This window comes from Toxotes jaculatrix, chromosome 7 (assembly GCF_017976425.1).
Source record: "Toxotes jaculatrix isolate fToxJac2 chromosome 7, fToxJac2.pri, whole genome shotgun sequence".
In the NCBI taxonomy this organism is placed as follows: Eukaryota; Metazoa; Chordata; class Actinopteri; family Toxotidae; genus Toxotes; species Toxotes jaculatrix.
In genome coordinates this window covers 9,833,641-9,854,587 of record NC_054400.1, presented here as the reverse complement: position 1 = coordinate 9,854,587, position 20,947 = coordinate 9,833,641, and the positions used below count along the sequence as shown (strand labels likewise).

The 20,947-nt window shown below is 41.0% G+C and overlaps 1 protein-coding gene across 2 annotated transcripts in view; it reads right to left on the bottom strand.

Annotated features, from left to right (window-relative positions):
- Positions 1-14,334, bottom strand: part of efna5b (ephrin-A5b) — a 91,501-nt gene extending 77,167 nt beyond the window's left edge. For both annotated transcript variants that reach the window (XM_041043005.1, XM_041043007.1), the window contains exon 1: positions 13,176-14,334. In XM_041043005.1, the coding sequence (XP_040898939.1) occupies positions 13,176-13,300 (125 nt within the window). In that variant the 5' untranslated portion in view covers positions 13,301-14,334. The remainder of the gene's footprint in view (positions 1-13,175) is intronic.
- Between the last annotated feature and the right edge of the window lie 6,613 nt (positions 14,335-20,947).

The window sequence follows — 20,947 nt, the reverse complement described above, 5'->3', positions numbered from 1 at the left end:
CCTTGATTTCATTTTTCATGAATTGCGTGCGAAGGTTTGCAAGTGCTACTCTTCTTAGAGATCACAAACAGTAATGAATATTTCATCACTCCACCCAAAGCCAAGCACACACTCTAAGCCCATGCGAGAAATATGATGCATCTCTTTTCCCACAGGCTAATAATGTACTTCAATTCTGTGCCTCATAAAAATAATGCCACTCAAGCATGTGCAAACTGTCAGGCTTTTCCATAAATGGTATAACAAACAGAAGACGAGTTTGCATTTTCTATAGCTAAGCTGAAATTTGAACAGTGGAAACTTTCAAATCCATTAAGTGTGACTGGGGAAAAATATTTATCAATGAATATCTATTTCAAGGAAAAAATCTGGAATTATGGAGTAATTATTCAGTGTAAAAAGAAATCTTGGGTGAACAAAAATAACTGGTAAAATATGAAAAAAAAAATATTCAACTGTATTTTACTGTAAGATGTTAATTTGTTTAGAACAATATATACATAGCAAGTAATTATATAAACACAGAAAAATCATGATATTAAATATTAACAATTTTGAAAATTTCGCAAAATAATTAGACACTTTACAAAAGTAGCTGCTACTTCTTGTATTAACGATTTCACATTTTTAGTATTTAATTATATATTTTTTTAGAATTAATCTTAATTGTAAATTGGTAATTGGTGTAAAAAAAATTTTTTTTTTTTTTTTTTTTTATCTTAAATGTAGCTCTGATTTGACTTTCCAAATTGTGTTTTCAATGTGAAAATGCTAATAGGAAACACAAATTATAAAACATACTTTTGCACATAATGTTGGAGCTACTTTAAAAATGTCAAAAGCATATTAGCCACTAAACAGCCAGGCCAAACGGTATTTCATGTCTGAGAAAAGGCTCCTTCACTCCCTCTTATTTGTGCTTCCGTTTGCCATGCATGCTCTAATCCTGGCTGGAATGTCTCCGGTCGTGGAGTCCTGCGGCCCTAAGGAACAGAACAGCAGGTGAAACTGAACTCTCTGAGGACTTGTCCCGCCTCGCAGCTACTCCAGTAGTTCTAACTGTATGGTTCAACCAGTCCCACCGTTAAACAAGACCCCGAAAGTGCGGGAAAAAAATATTCTTTTGTGTTTTCTCTGAACCAGGAATGTTTATCGTGGGATGAAAAAAATTAAACTAACAAAAAAAATAAATCAATTACATGAACTTTTCCAGTATAATTTATAAACAAACTGGTCTTCTTTAATCCCTGTACTCATTGTTCCTGTGCACTGACTTCTACACCTTGTAAAGTATGGGCAGATTATTGCAGATTATAGATTATTTCATTTGACTAAGAAGGTTATCCTTGCTGAGTTGCTTTAATCACAGTTGCCTAATTAATGCAATTTTTAAATGTCTCAGATTCTGAGCATTTCAAAACAAAAACTGATCTTTGACGATGAACTCAGACATGGCTGCCATATTTATTACCTCTTTGTGTCTGGCTAGTGCCACACACACGTGCACACAAACCGTAGCTCTGTCTTTGTCGTGGAGTTGAGGGCTTAAGTAGAAATGGGAAGGGGGTTAGGGTGGTGTGTGTTTTTAAAAAGATTAAAAGAAAAGAAAAACAGACAGAAAAACAGGGGGAAAGAGAAAGAGAGTGTAGGCAACTGTCAGTCAAGTGCTGCAGCCACAACACTGACCCTAATGCTGACAGTGGGCATGCTGGGCCACCTCAGCAGGACACCTAGAGCCACAAACAAGGACAGTACAGTTAAAGATCTGGTAATCCTAGAGACAGGAGAGAGGAGAGGGAGGACGGGAATGAGAAAAAGAGGACAATATGGCACGAAGAGCAAAAGAGCGGGAGGAAACTGACTGCCCTATATTCCTGGGATACTTGGGGGGATAAGGAACAGAGGGCATGAGCTGGGTGGGGGGATTAGGACAAAGGAGGGAGTTATCGAGGAAAAGATCTGATGGTGGTCAAATTCACAGATGCGCTAGCATCTCAGCCACTTAACAATCCCAGAAGCAAGCCAAAATCACCAAACCCTTTCATCATCACCTCACCATTTACGTGGTAAAGTGATGATTGTCCCCTCAATAAATCTACTTTAGTGATGTTTTGGTTTTCAAAGCTCAACAGTGAGATTAAGGACATTAAAAACTTTTGTATGCATGACAATGCTGGCGAAAAACACACACTCCTGAGGATGTAGCCATAGGCAGCGCTCATCACCTCTGTTTATCCGAAGGGCTTAGGCCACTTTGGGGACTCCCCTTAAGTCTCACTTATCTCATTAGACCCTTAAAACTGATTAATATGAATGCCAGCAGAGGCCAGCTCAAGGCATTCTTAAGAAAGGAGGGAAGGAGGAAAAGAGAAGAGAAGGATGGGGGGGGTTTTAGAGGAAGGGGGTTTTTGTGTCTCCGGACAATGAGCTGATGGCTTTTTAAGCCTCTCAGTGGCTCTGGGTTAATACCCAGGGCTGCAGTCATGGGATAGGCCGCGGTTCAAAGGCTGCTGCACTCCAAGGCTCACTGCTCGCTGATTTAGAGGAAGAAAATAAACAACCAGAATAAATACCACATCTCCTGCAACTTGAACCTCACTAAAGAAATAATGAACTGCCCTTCCAAACGAGAGTGGTGTGTGTGTGTGTGTGTGTGTGTGTGTATGTGTATATGTGTATGTGCGTGTCTGTGTGTGTTTGTCGGTCTATGTTCTTTGGGGTGTCATATTTGGTTATGCAGGATAATGTTCTGAGTAAGCCAGACCAGTCAAAGCTGCGCTCAGATGAGAGGAGAGGGTGAAGATGGGATTTATCACACATTCTGGGGATCAATCGTTTTCCCTTCAGGGGAAAAAACACACTCAGTACAGTTTCACACAGGAATAGCAACCGTCACACATAAACAACAACTGACATGCACGCACACACACACACAATGCAACTTCACAAAATGGGAAAACTATCAAGCAGCTCTCCGAGGAGCAGGCTCAGAGAATTGGGTCAAGAATAGTGCTGTGCTCTGCTATAGTAAAGGGTGTGTGTTTCTGCTGCTTCATTAAAGCGGGCCTTGAAGCAGAGGTCGAGTCAGGATAACCACGCGCGCGCACACACTTAGACATGCGAACACATAACTACTCAGACACAAGTTGCCAGCAAACACATGGACATGTCCACATGTAGTAGATGCATGAACATGGATACCCAAAAAAACCCAATACACTCACTCATCTAAAGATCAAACCCAGATCCAACTGAAGACGTCAGATTTAGTTCTGTGTTCTACATTTTTAAACATGATTTATTATCTGCTTGATTCCAGATTTTTCTTAGAGCTCATATCAGACAAGCATCTGTTGCCTAATAAAAGGCTTGGAGCTAGGAGACTAGATCAGAAAAAGAGCTTTTCATGCAAAAGTATTAGTTGCTGAAGTTTGATTTAGCTGGTTTTAGATTTTGACATGAGACATTTTTAATATACAGTATGATAGATTTAAATATTATTTAAATTTTTGTATTTCATCTTTGGTCAAAATCCCACTTAGCCTTATTAGACCCCGAGCCTTCAAACTGATGCAGCTAGAGAGACAAGCTGAGGCAAAGACAAATACAAAGAGATTTGTTTCAAAATGAGACATCCACCATTTGAATTACAATCATGCATAATTATCCACATTATTCATCACTATGAAAGGAAATGCATAATCTTATGACCTTCGCTTGCAAAGTAGATCTACTTCTGAGGACAAAAACAGCTCATTCTTATTGTACCAATTTGTCTCCACGGCAGATATATAGCATTTTGGAATGAAACCCTCCATTAAGCTGCTACATTACGCATCACCCTGGCATTCCAACTGTGATACATGCATTTCAGCAGAAAAGTCACTTTCAAGGGCACTGTGTGCAATGTGTCACAGCAGTTCAGACCAAGATGCAAGTTAGTACTACAACACCAACTCCCAAGTAAACACAGCCTTGTGTGTGGGAGTCTTCAGTGTCAGAGGAAACAAAGCAGGAGTCTAAACCTGAGCAGGCTTAATCCTGTCCCTGTAGAAAATAACCCCAGTGTCACTAACCCCGGACTGCAAAGACAACACCTCCTCAGGGTGAAGACCCAGAGTCTGTCCCCTGGAGAACCACCACCAACAAACCAACCACGGTCACCGCCAGGGAGACAGAAACAGACAGCATGGCTTGGCAAAGACAGACAAGGAGGGGGAGGGCAATGAGCTGGATGGTGTGGAAGGAGGGAGATGAGAGAGGATGGATAAGGCTAGTTGGAAATGAGGGAAGCTGCCACCTCTTCTTTTCCACACACTATGTCACCCCTGGCTACTACATGCCTCTCCCCTCGTGTCTGGCGCTTGCATTATACTCCTCCTCTCCTCCCTTTTTCTGTCTGAAAGCGTACTACAACTTCAGCTGTGCACTCTCCCTTTTCCCTCACCATTCACACCATTCTCCCTCACTCCTCTCCTTTGCCCGCCCTTCTTTTCTCTCTCCGTTTAAAGCGCATGCATTACTTTCAGCCTTGGCTATGTGGAGTGGACAGAGAGAGCAGAACAATGGCCGCCTTTCAGTCTCACAGCCCAGCTTTGGGTTGGAGGCGGGGGGGTTGCATTGGCTGCTAGTATTTTTCTCTACTGTCAATTCAAACGGGCTAATGCAGCTAACTTATTATTGGCATGTCTCGCCACAACGGTATACTGAACAAAATGAAAGCAACATTGTTTGATTGTTTGTTTATTTATATTTATGGCAGTGGAAAATTGTCACAGCTGTAGGAACATTATCAAGAGGTGTTCCTATTAAAAACAAGGGCAGGGAATCAATTAGTCATTTCACCCGAATTCACCTCACCATTTCATGACTGTGCCAACACAAACATAGAAAACGCAAACAAAAACATGGGAAGCACAATAAACCAGCCAAGGATATTCACCGCATACAGGTGAGGAGGTGATCATACCATCTCTGGTTAAAAGCAGCATTTTATGACGTCTAAAATTTCTATTTGGGGACATAAAAGTTTGGAAATAAAACAAGTAGATTGTTTCAATTCCAAAGGAGAGGCAGACCGCACAATTGTACAGTCTCAGTCTGTCTGTGAAGACGAATTACCTCATGAGTCATTTACAACAGGCTACAACCCGTCAATTAGGTCTTTATTCACAAGCTGGAGATGTGTTCTCTTCTGGGATCTATTCTCCACACTGCTGCCCAGCTAGAAAAACATCCAGTCACTCCCCCGCAGCCCCCCAAGTTAAATAAGGAAAACGGCAGTCTAAGGTCCGAAGCCAGTCTACCATGAAAGGAATTATCTGTGGAAAATGTGTCTGGCAAAAACCGAACAGTCTCAATCGTTCCCGTCATATTTTCCAGTTGAACTGTGAACAGTGACAGAAAGACAAAAAAAAATTGAAACCCATCACTCGTTTTGGCCTTTACATGCTGTAGTGTAGGTCCTGTAAATATAATATGACTTTGACAGTAAATGAGTTTAACGAAGTCAAATCAACCAAAGCAGAAAGGGCTGGTTTACATCAAGAAAATGTACGTAGCTTTCTCTCCAACCGTACACTTGAAATGCCTTGGGCTGAGAGCAGAGGGCACGAGAGGCTATCAGACCCCTCTCAGTAGCGCCCCTTTCTGGTCAGGGGTGATAGATCAACGAAGCGTTACTACAGTAACAGCTGCTTCCAAGCCTCCATCTTACAGAGGAGAGCAGAGAAGCTGAAGACGGATATGGTAGCGCCATTTTCAGCCACGAACGAGGACCTATAATGCACGATTGCAAGATTACTGAATTGGCATTTTGACTCTTTTTGGACCTGCAGAAATCCTATATTCCTGGTAGTCACTCCTTTTTGGGGTCTTAAAATGAAACATGCTTTTCTGTGATGAGAGCTGAATTAAAATAGTTTTTTCTCTCTCTCTGTCTACTATGTTGATATTAACTACCAATCTACTCAGATGTTCACTGTAAAAATACAACTTTGGAATGCACATTCCCACAGCTGCTGGCACAAAGTAACTTTAGGAAAAATAAAGAAACAGTTGGGGAAAAAAAAAACTTTCCACAACTTTGAAAATTTAGAGTGAAACTGAGACAGCGAGAGCAGGGACAGAGAAAAAAAATGCCCCTGAATAAACACATGCATCTAGTAGGAAGGCAACTAGCTAGTAAGTAAGGGAAAAATTATTTTTATCGTTCCCATGTCAGAATATAAGTCTCGCATTGAGCTTTGCACATGTGGGTGTTGCATAAGCTGGTTAATACTTTATTGTTTCCAAGTAGAGCTATACGGAGCGTTCCCCTGAAAGCCACGGGTTGAATGAGGGCTAAAAAGACAGATCACTCAGCTGATAGCAGTGTTTCAGCACTCCATCTGACCTTGGAGTGATTACTCTGAAAACAAAAACCTGGACATTAAAATCTGGTTCCCCAGGCAAAGGAGGGAAACTTGCAACTGAAATGAAGCTGCAATTCAATATTGTCCATTTCAGTCCTAACCTAACATTTAATGTGAGAATGGTACTTTTAAGGCTCTTAGTATGAATTAAACACAATTAACCTTGGTCAGGCTGAGTTTAGAATATTTATTTTATCATGAGCAAACACAGGTTTTCTGACTTTGTTCAGGTAAATAAATCACCAAAATGAAGGTCAAAAAACAGTATCAGTTGTTCAAAAGTAAGCACAAGACAGTTTTTAAATCATAAAATGTTTGAGTGTAGCTATTTACAGAAACAAATTTGAAAAAAATACAAATGAAAATAAATGAATATTTAATAGAAGCATAAAAATAACCTCATCCAGTTTTTTATATATATACATACATATATATTATATATGTATATAATATAATATATATGTTTGTATGTATATAATATACATACAAACATATATATTATATACATATGCATGCAGCATTTATTTATTTATTTATTTATTTATTTGTAGGCTGCCTTTACTTGACTAGAATAAGCATATCCGAGACTACAGCCTGCCCATCCAGGCACCCCCGGCCACAGGGCTGCTTCTGTCCCCCGCATAGCACCTCCACAAGGGTCACGGCCAAGAGTCCTCCCCCTCTTCCACCGCACGCTGAAGAACAGCTGCTCTGCCAAGCACATTGACTAAGCATTGACTACTGCCTGCTGGGCTCATTTTCTAGTTAATAGAAAAAAAAATCTAATTTAAATGGAAAGTGCATTTACAGGTCTGGTGAGAAAACACAGAGTGCCATTTAAACCTAATAAAAGTATTACTTCGCACAACACCATCATTAGAGTTTGCTGGTTTTCCGTCAGGTCGTGTGTTTATTTTTCAGTATCCTCTGCCTCGTTGTCTTTGTGTCCCCTACACTCGCTGTCCCTGCAGCTCAGTTGGTGTTTGCGCTTGCCAGTGCCACAGGCATAAGAGAATGACAGCACAAGGGGTCATTAACGAGAACTAATCAGCCCGCAGACAGAGAGAGAAGGCGGGAGAAAACTAGAGCCAGAGCAGTGGAGAGAGTAAAACACAGCCCTAAGCGAGTTACTATAAAAACAATAAGGGGGACAGGATAGACTAGCATGGAGTCAAAAACTTAAAATTTAAGCAAATAAAGGCAATATAAATTTGATTTAAAAATTATAGGTTTTCAGAATTTTAATTGTAAATAAAAGTCATTATTGTTTTATGCAATTTTCACATCTGTTCGAGTCAGGTGGGTGTATGGACAATATTTCTACCTCCCTGCGTACATGCCTTTGTTAGTGTGCAGCCAGCATTTGCACACATATATTCACACACACACACACATGCACACATACAAGAACAGATTGACAACACATTTATTCATGTTCCACTGGTCTGTGACAGGTAATGAGAAGTCCAAAGGAGAAAGATGTAATTATTCCAGTATCTATGAGTCTGAAGGAGAGGAAACAAGCCCTATATGACCTCATGGCTCATTTGGTATTTTGCATGTCCACACACACACACATGCACGCTCAAACACAAAAACATGCATAGACAAAGACATGACTGCAATAAAAGAAAGATGTCTGGTACTAGCGAGACAGCTACTTTATGTAGGCCTCCAGTTACACTTACATTATAAGAATTAAAATGTGAAAACTACACACAAAGCCGCATCTTAGAAAAATGTTTTCCGGGCTGTTTGTTGCACTACAAATTATGCAGCAAAATACATATCACCTTGAGCAGGTTGCAAGACCACAGCCGCATCAAACTGTTCATGTTAATAACACCTTCCCGTTCAAAGAGAGTTCTAGTTACTAGTTTGTCATTCACAGGCCAACTTTCTGCTTCGTTATTCCTCGCCATATGGGTGTGACCTCTCCCTGAGCTCCTCTCAGAGTGCGCCTGACCTCTGCGTGTCTTTTTCCACCATCAACCGTGGAGGGACTCCCGAAATATCTAATTGTATTCATTCATTTTCTGTGCCCAGCAAGGAGAGACAGAGAGAGAGCGAGAGGGAGGACGGGAGGGAAGGAGAGAGAAAGAGATGAGGAGAGGCAGCACGCTGAGAGGCAACACGGGAGAAAGGCGAGGAGGGATATGGGGAAGAAGAAAGGGCAGGAGGGAGAAAGGAAGAGAAGCGCCGTCTCTTCGGCATTACAGCTGAGCCATCATTAGAGCAACTGTCCGTCCCCTCATTAGAATAAATACTCACAAGCAAAGACAGTCTATGAGACAGCAGAGGGCAGAATCCACAGAGAGAAAAGTCAGTGTATTTTAAGTCATTTCAAGTTGAAGGAACTCTCTAAGGACAGATAGAACTTGAAGATTTCTTACGCTTCTCTAAACTGGCCTAAAAATAATATTTTTATGAAAAAAACACTCAACATGTAAATTAAGTTACTATGAGAAAAGCCCTAAGAAAATACGAACCACAAGCAGAAAACTAAAACAGAAAGTGTGGGTGTGTTATAGAGAGAGAGAGAGCAAGATAGGGAAACAAAACAAGTTAAAAGTGTTGTTCAGAATAATAAAGAAGTTAGCAAGTTTCTGGTCTCAAGCTGAAGTTGTGAAACACAACGGTGGAACGAAGCCAACAAAACAGCAAGGAAATCCCCTTCAGCCCCTACCCAAATCACCAACACACACACTCTACAGAAACAACTGTGGCACAGCTAACACAAGTTACGATTCTCTGATAAAATTCCACTCTAATCTACCAATTGCTTGTACTTCTGACTGCTGGTAAACCAAACAGAATTAATTCTAACAAGCAAAAACATTTTGCCAACAAAAAGTCCCATTCCCAACACAAAAAGTCCTTATCTGAGATTCCACGTTCGATTTATCTGACCGTCTATGCTGAAAACACCAGCGTGTTTCGTCAACCAGTTATTCAAACAACAGCAGAAGGGACCTCTTGAGTTTCTGGCCATGTCACCTACTTTTGTCTGCGTCTACTTCGCACTTTCTCCATATCATTGAACATTACACAATGCCACAGGTAATGACATCATTTAATATTTACTTTAGTTTGAGCACTTTTTAAATACTAATTTTTCATTTTAAAAGTCATATTATTTGGAGTTACACAGCCCCTAAAATGTGAAACAGATGTGACAAAGATTCTAAGTAAAACGGTTTTTAAGTTGAGTTTTAGTAGTTTAGTAGTATTTCCATGTACGACCTTTCATTTCTGTCAGTTCTGTAAGTAGGCAGGACATGACGTACTGCAAACACTGATGTGAAATATCCAACCTGGGCACAATGGTTTAAAAGCAAAACAGATTTTTTACCAAGTAAAGCCACAGTTTCAGTGTGATGGATTATCTAGCTCAGGCAATTTTTAAGCCTGTGTAAGCTGCAATTTCATACAGTGTAAAACTCAATGGCGATAAATGGCTTCTTCTGGAGGTAGTAAAACAAGCCCTGAGTGACCAGACACCAGCAAGAAATAAAGAAAAGACAGAGTCAAACTACAACTAAAAACACTGAAATTACCCTTTAAGTTACCTGCTAAGAGTGTAACTTAAAGGGTAATGTAATTTATGACAAATTACATTATTGGTTTTAATTTATTGCTGTCATAACGTAGCATGTTACTTTGGCCTGAATGTGACTGTTTGTGCGCATGGGGCGTTCACAGGGTACATTCTTAGAGCAGCCGTACTTTCGGTGAGACTGTGAAGCCTCAGAACAAAGGCAGACACAGGCAAGTTACGTTACAGTGCCACGCCAGCTTTAAACTGTAATGCATGAAGAAAGGGACTCAATATTTATTAACTGAGTCATCAATAAGACAAGTTTTCTATCTCTCCCTCTCTCTGTCTCATCTGCGCTGTTATGTTACCTTTCTGGCTTCCTGCCTCAGCCCTGCAGGGGTGAGAGTCAAACAAACTCTATTTAGAGTAAGTAGAACGGAGTGACTGGTGTTAGCTGCATTACAGCCTCTGTGAAAACCTGTTTCCTTTCCTCAGGCAAGTCAGAGCTTCAGAAACAGATGAGGCTCAGGAAGCTATCTATTTCTCAGATTTTACTGGGGACACAAAGAGAGCAAAGAGGCACAACATAGATGCGGACTAGTGGATCACAAAGTTCTTGATATCCCTCACTTCCTTTCCCTCCCTTTCAGTGTTAGTGTGTCAGATCTGAGATTAACAGTGGATTTACTTAAATTTCCCTTTTTTCTAACTACACTTTTTTTTCTTCACTGAAACTGAGAAAACTTGTCAGCACATCTGGAAGATATCAAGTTAACTGAGCCAGTCAAAGTCAAAACCTTTTTTTGTCGAAAAAAAAAATGTACAGTCTAATTAAAGTAGGTATATCAACAGCAGAAATCAAGATTTAACTCAAAATTGTGTTTGCCTCCATTGAAGAAAACGCTCCATAAATAAACAGCCAGGGTAAGTCGGAGTAGAGACTAAGACCACAACAGTCATGGTCTACGGTGTATCAGGCCGAGAATCTACGCACCCTGCTAGACTGGCCCTGACTTCAGGAGAGCGCTTACAGTCAGTCCTGCGTTTGTACCCCTGACCGCTAATTGCTTCAAGCAATAAATCATGTTTTCCCAAACTTCAAACTATATATAAATAGTTGTGCAACAAATTCAGCATATGCTATTAATGGCTTTGTGTGCACTTGGAGGGTAAGCTGAGGATTTTATTCAACAAATACTGAGTGCCGTTGGCAGTTGAGTGAAAGATCTCTGTAAACTCCAGCAGCAGTGTTTAGACTTAATAAGCCCAGGACAAGGCCGTACAGTCTAGCTCCATAAGAGATTTTTGGTGGGAAAGGCTGTCTCGACAAACATGTACACTGAACACTGAGGTTGACTCAAGGCTGTCCGAGCAGAGAGAGCTTTGACTGGAGGATTGAAGTACAGCTGAGAAACTTTTATTTTAACTCTGCTGAAGTCCTCTACCGTGACCGATCTGAGTCAACAGCACATAAAATCTTTATTTCACTACAGAGTTCTGATGAATCTTACTATGTTGAACACACACACACTTTTATTAATGTAAATGAAAAGTGAAATGGCAACGCTTTTATTTACTACAACTATGTTTCTTAAACTGTTATAAAAAATATATGTGTACATGTTTATTTTTGAGACTTCAGGGCAGTGTGCCTTCAAACTATGAATGAGTAACTGTTTGTGCTCACCAGCATGCAAAAAACAAGAAAAACAGTATGTAAAATTTCATTTAGTGGAACTTTGTTCTTTTTAGAATAAAGAAGCTGAACCCTGTTACACTGAGTGAAAAGTTTTCAAAAGTTTTAAAAGGGTAATTCCCTGGTTTCCATACTGCGCAGTCATCACTACTCATACTTTAATGAAATGCTTTCACAGTTTTATGCAATCACTGCACTGGGTTTAATGTTCCAGAATTTATTTGCATTCTTTAGGTTTAACTTTATCAAATAAATCTATTATTTAACCAAATTTCACTGCATTTTTTTTTTTACTTTACAACAGTGTTCTTCAAATGCCAGGTAATATATATATATAAGTATATATAGTAAGTATATATAAGTATATTACAATTCAGTAAAAAAAAAAAAAAAAACTTACAAAATCTATTGTTTTTAAACCTAAATTTAACCAATTTGCTCAACTTCTCAAGGAAACGTTTCTTCACATAAAAAGTCGCTCAATGACTGTTAAGGATTAAATTTTAACAGAAGAAAAAGCTCTCAAGAGCCACAAACACTAACAAACTAACGTAAAATCATAAAATTCCACTTGGGCTTCAAATTACTGAGTTTGTCATTTTATGTATTTCTTCTGCCATGGTGTCTCTGTAATATTCATGAAGGACTCCCTTAGATACTTTTAGACGTGCTTAGATCGCTGTGTGCCCAATAAATTGCAATGTGATAACTGTACTGAATTTCGTGAAGGAGCAATTGAATATTGACTGATACATTACGCTCTTAATGGCTACATTAAGTATCCCTAGATTCTACTGATGAAGCTACATGGAACATATCCTAAACATAGAACCATATATAAAAGCTTTCCTTCTCACTACGCGGGTCCGTTTGACCCGTATCTCTACAAGTTTTTTTTTTTTTTTTTCCAAATCCAGACACCGAGCCTGTACGCTGTCTGAAATTAGGAAATGAACGGCCACTTTCAGTAGTTAAATGGACTTTATAGATTTGTCCTGATGTGGACCTGTTTGGTGTTTAGCCCAGTTAAGACTAGTTAGACAGTGGTGTTAATGGGTCCAGTGGGGTTGTGTAAATAACCAGCCTGAGTCTGCCGGACAACAGAAGATAATGCTCCAGCTTTTACAGCTCTGTTCTTGTACCTACAGCTGATTAATTCACAACGAAACGGTGATTTCCCTTATCTGAGCAATATTGACAGCGAGCAAAGCGATGCAACAGCAGACGCTGAATGTTACGTCCAGGCCTCATTACGCGTGGTTTTAATCTATAGTTTCCTCAGGGGACGCGCTGTTTATGAGCAGACACGTATTTAAAAAAAGAAAAAAGAACACAGTAGCTTTAAACGCTCCTGTTCCTATCCTCGATTATAGCCGGTACCTACAGCTACTGGCATTATGCCCTCACTGCGGAGAATAAACACTGATGTGGTCCAGAAAACCTGCGAACCCTGTGGTTCCTGCAGATGCGAGGAGACGGAACATCGCCGACTCTCCGCGGTAAACCTGCCCCGTGTGAGGCCACTTACTTGGTGTTGGTCCGGTTCCAGAAGACGGCGTAGCGGTCGGCCACCACTTTGGAGCTGGGCTCCTGGCTAAAAACACACATCAACAGCACCAGGCAGACAAACAGGACCATTTCCACTTGCAGCATCACTACAGCAAAACTTCGGCACGTATTCCTCTTCAGTGTGGGTCAGTCAGTCGAGTTGTACGAGCGCTTCAGCCGGGACAGGTGACGAGTCTCATTCACATGTGGCCGTGTGTCTCTGGCGCAGTTTGTGAGTGCTACACAAATACAAATGCGCACAACACAGAAAACGCCAAGGAAACAGCAAAACTGTGACCATTCAAGGGGACACTTCAGATGACACTTGTTCAGGCTGAAGGAAATGTAAAGTTACAAAACCAACGCGTCACTGCTTTTTCTCTCTGATGCAGGGCGAGGGTCCAGATGAATCATAGGCTTTATTTAATGCAGGTTGTCAGCTCTAACAAATCCGTGGTGGGCTGACAAAATATCTCTCCCTCTAATGCACAAACAGTGAGATCGGCACATACAAATGCGCAGCACAACAGGCAGTGTCTTCTATGGTGTGCTAATGTACCCCTTCTGCAGGGAGCTACTGGATGTAGTCGGTGTCAGGGCAAATGACAACTGCTGAACACTTCTTCTTACTCCAGACCCAAAGCGCAGGGGATTAGTCAGTCCGAGATGTGATGGTGAAAAGAGAGAGAGAGAGAGAGAGAGGCTCAATGTGTCCAATGACGCCGTGTGGCGCACGTCAGATGTCCATGTTCTCCAGGCAACTTTTTAAAGCCATACAGTCAGACAGTCCCTGGCATTTGAATGGCAGTGTTAGACTCGGTCTTTCGTCTCCTGCGTGAAAAAAAGACTGTTATCCTTTCTCAGCGATTTACCGGAGGTGTCACGGCCGAGTTGGGGAGGAGTCCTTCTCGGTGTCGGAGACGACGGACAGCGTTGTGTTTTCTCATGCGCTTCTCTCCGTGGAGACGCTTGTTTATGTCCACATCCCAAAGTGTCCTCCTCATATATAAGCCATTGTGCGACGTACCAGAATGGAAAAAACCTTGCGTTCTCCCATGTGCACGCCGCGTAATCTTCCTCTTTCTTATGTTTGGGTTCAAAACGCCGGGACACGCAGGAAGGTGAGGGCAAAAGCAGGCAGCTCCAGACACCGACTGAGAGAGTGGGTTTGGTTACGGAGGAGCGGGGGATAGTCCCATTGGTTTGAAATTATTTGAATGGGCGTCACTCGAACAAAGCCAAGCCCCTCCCCCACCTAAAACCGAGCTAATTCAATTACCGAGAGGTAGAGCTGGAAGGGGACGGGGGAAGAGGTGCACAAGACAGGGACCGCTTTTAGATACTCTACTGTCAGATCCGTCCGATAAGTGCGCACGGTGCTATTTAATTACATGCAAACGGACGCAGCGGACTAAAGAAGACCATGGGCTCGAGTTACTCTCTCAGTTCAGTTTAACTCAATTCATGTTTTTTTTTTCTAATTACAAGAAAGAGCCCTGTATATAGATTGGACATTAATATAATATATTTAAATATTTCTTGATGAGAAAAGATCATACATAAATAATTGGTGTTTTCCTCTCACTTGTAATATTGTCAATCGATTGTTTCAGTATTAGTAATTTAAGACAATATTCTCCATGTTTGATCTGTAATTATAAGGAATTCTACTCCAGAAAGGTCACATCTATCCCACAGTTTTAGGAGGAAAGAGAGGCGCAGGGCGGTGATGCTTCACAGCCCCCTGTGTGATAGCGTAATGCTGAGAGATGATGGCCATGCAGTCTCCGGGTAGGTGTAACAGGGCAGCCTGTTGCGGGGAGCGCACTGAAGGGGTTCAAGGCGCCGCTCCAGCGCCCAGACGCCCCGCAGTGGCAAACAGGCGGGATAGCTGACTCAGCCGAGGACAAATCCAAGTGCGAGTGCGCCAGGAGAACCGCGTCTGTCGTCGCCTTAAATCAGACAAGTGGTCGCAAGGAGGATTTATGAAACTTTAGAAAATGCGCAGCAGGCCTAAATTCAGGTGGGAAATCCCTAACGAAAATAACTGGAACATGAATTGGTGTGGATACAGTGTGCAGAACGTCTCGGGTGAATTTATAGTGACCTGGCCCAATGGCATGTTTAAAAAAATAATATTCCTGCAGATTTATCTGTGGAATAATCCATATGCACGTGTTATTTTTTTTTAAAATATATTTATATGCGGTGTGTCTGTGTTTTAAAAGCGAGGGATTGAATATGACGAATAGTTTTTCAAAAGGGATGTGAATTTATTTATAAATTTCCTCTTCTCACCACATGCCATGTAGAACAACAATTCAGTTTAAATAGAGACGGAAAAACGTGTAGTTGCGGTAGAAAAGGGCAAGAGAATACAAGCATTAAGTGGTGGTAGTTTAAATCAAATCAATCAAAAAATAATATGTCATTTGAATTTATAAAAGCAATGAAAAAAGGCATTAAAAACTAAAAGCTGATGTTTCTAAAGAGGTAGGTGAAGATGTATGTACTTGTTTATTTTATTTCTAATAAGTTTTTCTGCAATGTGTCTGTCAGCCAATAAGTAATAAACAATACATTTGTATATTCAGGCAAGAAAGACCCCAACAGTTCTGTTATATCAATATTTTTATCCTTGTAGTCAAGAAACTCACATGCGATTAGTCCTGGATGCCTGCTGTATGTGTGTGTGTGTGTGTGTGTGTCTGTGTGTCTGTGCGCAACAGGTGCTGTTTGCTTTAAGGATACAGGAGGAGAGAGAGAAGGAGGGAGGAAAAGGTTAGAGGGCAGCTAATATTTTAAGATAATCCTCTTGACCTCTTCCCTTGGACTAGCGTAAACTCAGGACCATTCACTCACTGCTATCATCACACATACACACACAGGCAGACGGGCACTCACGCTCCAACCACGCACACATACACCACCACAGAAACTCAAGCAGGTTTTATCACACACACACACATTTTCTCAGGCATTTTTTTTGCAGTGCATGCGCACACACACGCACGCACACACACACACACACACCTACCTACACCTACACACACTCACTCACCGAGGACACCATCAACTACCAGGGGAGGAGGGGTGGGGAGGTCAGCCTGGAGGTCAGTGAACATGGCTGTTTTCACACCCACTTTACAGCCATGACTGCATTCCTCTCCTGCTGCGTCCCATCTCTTTCTCTCTCACACACACACACACAGGCAAAAACACACTTGATAACAAGCATATTTGACTGACTAGTGCGCATAGCGGAAACCCCCAACTGCTTTCATTTTCTCTGGCATAGGAACAGACCTTTCCCTCCCCATCCCCTTCTTAACCTGCTGTCACTATCATAGTGGGCTGCGTTGATTACTTGTCATGCAGGTCTATTTTCTCCCTCACCTTCATCCACATGTTCCAGCAGAGTCGTGCAAAGATGGCTGGAACTCTGTTTCCAAAAAAGCTGGGTGTATTTTTCTGTTTGATTGATTGATTAGTGAGAAGGGAAACAATGCTAACGTGGGCTATCAGTGACCGAGTGATGTGGTTTTTGAGAGGGATGAAAATTTGAGAAACTCTGTCTTACACCTGCACTTATTCCCCTCCTTTTCACTCTCATCATCTCTTTCAGCTCCCTTTGTTATTCTCTCTCATATATTGTGTACATTCACATTACTGCAGAGCCTTTTCTCTCCCTCTAAAAAGCTATTTAACTTTGAGGTTTTATTGTCCAAATCAATTTTTGTCATGATTCAAGTAATGCCTTTTTGATGCAGGATAACTGGTTTCATCAAGGGCTTCAATTTGATATATAGAAGTCATTCCGGCCAAAATGACAAGTGTCTGGCTTCAAGCCCGAGATTTCCCTCCTCCCACACACAGTGATCTGTACGCTCACATAGCCGGGGTCGCAGCAGGGTTAGATGGGAAGGTTGACTGGATGGTTCATACCTTTTTTTTTTAATGTTATTGTTCTTTTGCCAACAGGACAATTAGAGACTGCATCATAACACAGTCTCATTAAAAAGATGTGAGAATGTGGCTCAGTATGTCTGGTGTCAACATGGCAGGTCAGGCATGCCAACAGGCAATTACAGACATGAAAAGTAAAAAGGATCCTTTGAACGAGTTCTCTTGAAAATATCTGTCAATTAGAGGTGTGTGACAGCTGCAAAAAAAAAAAAAAAAACATGTCACACAGTTTGGCAAAGCATTAATTAAAACAATGTGTACAATCCAATCACTTTTTCTCAGCTGGGATCTATTGTGTCCATTAGATGTGAATTTCATCAATCAGTTATGAGATGCCCTTACATCAAAAGAGATATAAAACTAAACCACAGACAAAGTGGCACCTTACAGGTATTATGGCTTGCTTTTAAAACCATAAACCATAAAAAGGAAGCATTAAATCTGCTCTCAAGACACCTTTAAAATTATCCTCATTATCAAATTGATGGTATAAGCATACCTACGGTTTTATAGTTCATTACCATGCATTGCAAGATATTGCATTCCCCCTAATGTTATGTCTGTTTACAGAGATACAGAGCAGCACTGGGATACAGTAGATCAAGCAGTGTATAGGAGACCCATGTAATGATCTATTCAGACAGTGTAGCTCCAAAACTCATTGATATACAGCTCACACATCCATAAATATGATGCTCTCTACCAATCCCAGGCAAAGGGATCCTTGTCAGTTAGAATTACTGAGAGCACTGTGCATGCATTTTGCCCTGTAACCCCGTTCACACTATCATATGTTCCAAACTGCAAAATGCAGATTAGGCTGGGTTACCTATGAGGAGGAAATAGGATTTCACCTCTTTGGAGCACAGATGAGAAATTTTCATGGCAATTTCAAAAGATAATAATCATGATTCTCCCATATGCACAAGGAGACACTGTAGGTTCCAGCAAGAGTTGAACATAAACACTGTATCTGTGTGTATTCATCATTTGATAACTAAGAACGCTGTTTGACAAACCATTTACTGCCACATCTTACATCAGACATCACACAATTATCAGTCAGTATAAAAAAGCAAGTGCAGTATTCAAAACTTTAGTGTCTGAGTCCTGTATATTCATAGACTTGACAAAAACCTTTCTCATTACATCTGAGCTCATCGAGAACATCACCTCCCTTCTCTGTCTCGCTCTCTCACTCCTTCTTTATTCTCCACCGCCTCCCTCTTTAGGATGCATATTAGATTAAAGATTTTATTGTCACACTCAATGCACTTAGAGCATTGGCAAACTAAATCACAGGGAGACAGCATGTCATAGAAGAGACACCTTGGGTTTACTAAGTCATGACGAGCCAGCACAAATCGATGAGAGGGACTAATCGGATGTATCTGCTGGGACGGGACCTGCCCTGAATCCAAATGATGGACACCAGATGGGGACTGATGTTGCCATTAGTACACCATCAGTGCTGTAGACAAAGTGATGTAAGTACAAGGGCTTCCTATTCAATGAGGAATCAGGTTTTCAATAGGGACAGCCAAGGTCCTTCTATTCATGGAGGGATAGTGGGAATCTACAGAGGTGATGGCTTGCCTGTGTTTGTGCAGATGCAAGAGAAAAAGAGAGAAAGAGATGAAGAAAGATTTTGCATGTATGCATTTGTTCTTGTGAGGGCCACAAGTCCTCACAAGGACAAACACGAAAAACAGGGCCATGTGACTGTTATGAAAATGATTCTGATCCACTACTTGTAGCATTTAAGTTTGGTTTTAAGTTTTGACTTAATGAAGTTAGGTAAAGACCATGGTCATGGTTTAAAAAAACAGCTTGGGTAAGCAAAAGACTGTGATCATGTTTGAAAAAGAGACAGGATACAAACTATCGTATCTGGTGTCAAAGTCAGACACTTTGTCCACCTGCAGATTTAGCTACCTTTGGATAGAACCAGGCTAGCTGTTTACCCTTGATTCCAGTATTTGTAGTAATCTAGGCCAAGCAGCTGCTGGCGTATTTACTATACAGGCATGAGAGTGGTAGGCCTATTGATCTTATCATCTAATTCTCTTCAAGGAAGTGAATAAATGTATTTCCCAAAATGCCTAACTATCTCTGTGATGAATTCTCTCTCAATCCCCCAAACTGTACGAAAGTTATTTGCCTTCACTAAAGGAAGGTCCATTAGAGGTCCTAAAAAGTATGAAAAGCAAGAGTGCACGTGTGTAATGTATGTGGGAGCCTCTATGTACATACATATCTCATATCTGTGTATTTAGACTCATTCATATACAGTATGCCTCAACAAGAGTTTTGCTTTTAAAGTCTTGACTCTTATCTTGTATCACAAAGTAAATATTCCAAAGAGCAGTTTTACTTCCTTGGATGAATGAGAATGTCCACGCAGGTTTGTTTCTCCAGGGGTTTGGGGACATACCATCAACTGATAAAGAATTAATAAGAACATTCTCCATTCTGTAGCTGGACATTATCAGCCAACACTGGTGTGAAAACAGCTGTTTTATGTCTGACCTACACCCAGTTTTTCAGCAGCCTCACAGCAACGCTGTCTGTTTTTTTCCCCTCCTATTCAGTCCACAGTTAAATGAATGAAGGCTCGCTTGCAGACACAGACAAAAACCACAAACAGCCCGCTGCCTCAGTAGTATAAATGTTTATTTGGCCTGCAACAAAGCAGTTTGTTTCCTTACGTCTGTGTTTGATGCATTATGTTGTGCACTATTTTATCACACTGCACGCTAATGACATCGGCTCCAGCTGTGTGCTGTGTATGTTCCCAACTTCACTTAGAAACAAAGTATATAACTCTGTGTGTGTCCACATATATGAGGCATACACACTACGTATATGTGCACTCCTCTGTGTGTGTGTGTGTGTGTGTCTTTAAAATTAAAGGGTTATATTAGCTGCAACTATATTGAGTTACTTTTTCTTGTTGCTGTTTTAAACCAAACCATTTCCATTTATTACCATAAAGTGTATTACTGCCAGTGGGCAAATACAGGGTTAATGATCAAGAATACATTGTATTGTGGTATTTTATCCTTAGATCTAATTCAGAGAAGTCTAAGTTATCCTCATTACAGGGACCTGTAGAGGAGCAAATGACAAATCACAGTATGCGATAATAAAGGTGACACTGTGAAAATCCCTTGGCTGGGATCCATCTCATCATTATGAGAGCATTATGAATGGATGTAATAAAAGTGAATTAAGACAGGACACCGCTGATATAGATATTATGAGCACATTGTCCCTTCCCTAATGTGAACGGTGCTTCAGCTGGCTTCTGCAATAAGGGCCACAATTTGGAGAGGCTATCCTCAACTCTGAGTAATACTTACATACAATCATGACCAAAAAGCTGGGAGGAGAGAGGGTGGGCAACTATCAAGTCCTCTTTTGTACTCTCTCTGCTCTTTCATTATAGCTATGAATGTAAAAAAGTCTTTGATATCCCTGGCTACAGTGTGCAACGCAGCAGTCATTCGGCTCTATGGGGCCTCACGTCTCTCTTTGAAGTCCTAGGAAGAAATTGATGTTCCACTGTCCCTTTATGGTTCTTCTGTCGAAAGAAAATATAGATTCATAGGCCCAGGACAAAGCTAATAGCCAGACTTGTTCAAAGCAAAGGAGCAGAATAATAGTGCCGTGTGTCAGTTCAAGCCAAAGAACATTAATCTCTTATTAATACCAGTTGATTCTCTTTTCAAACTGTACCCTCTCTGCTTCTGTCTTTCCTTCTCGCTCATTCTCTGGTGGGTGTTG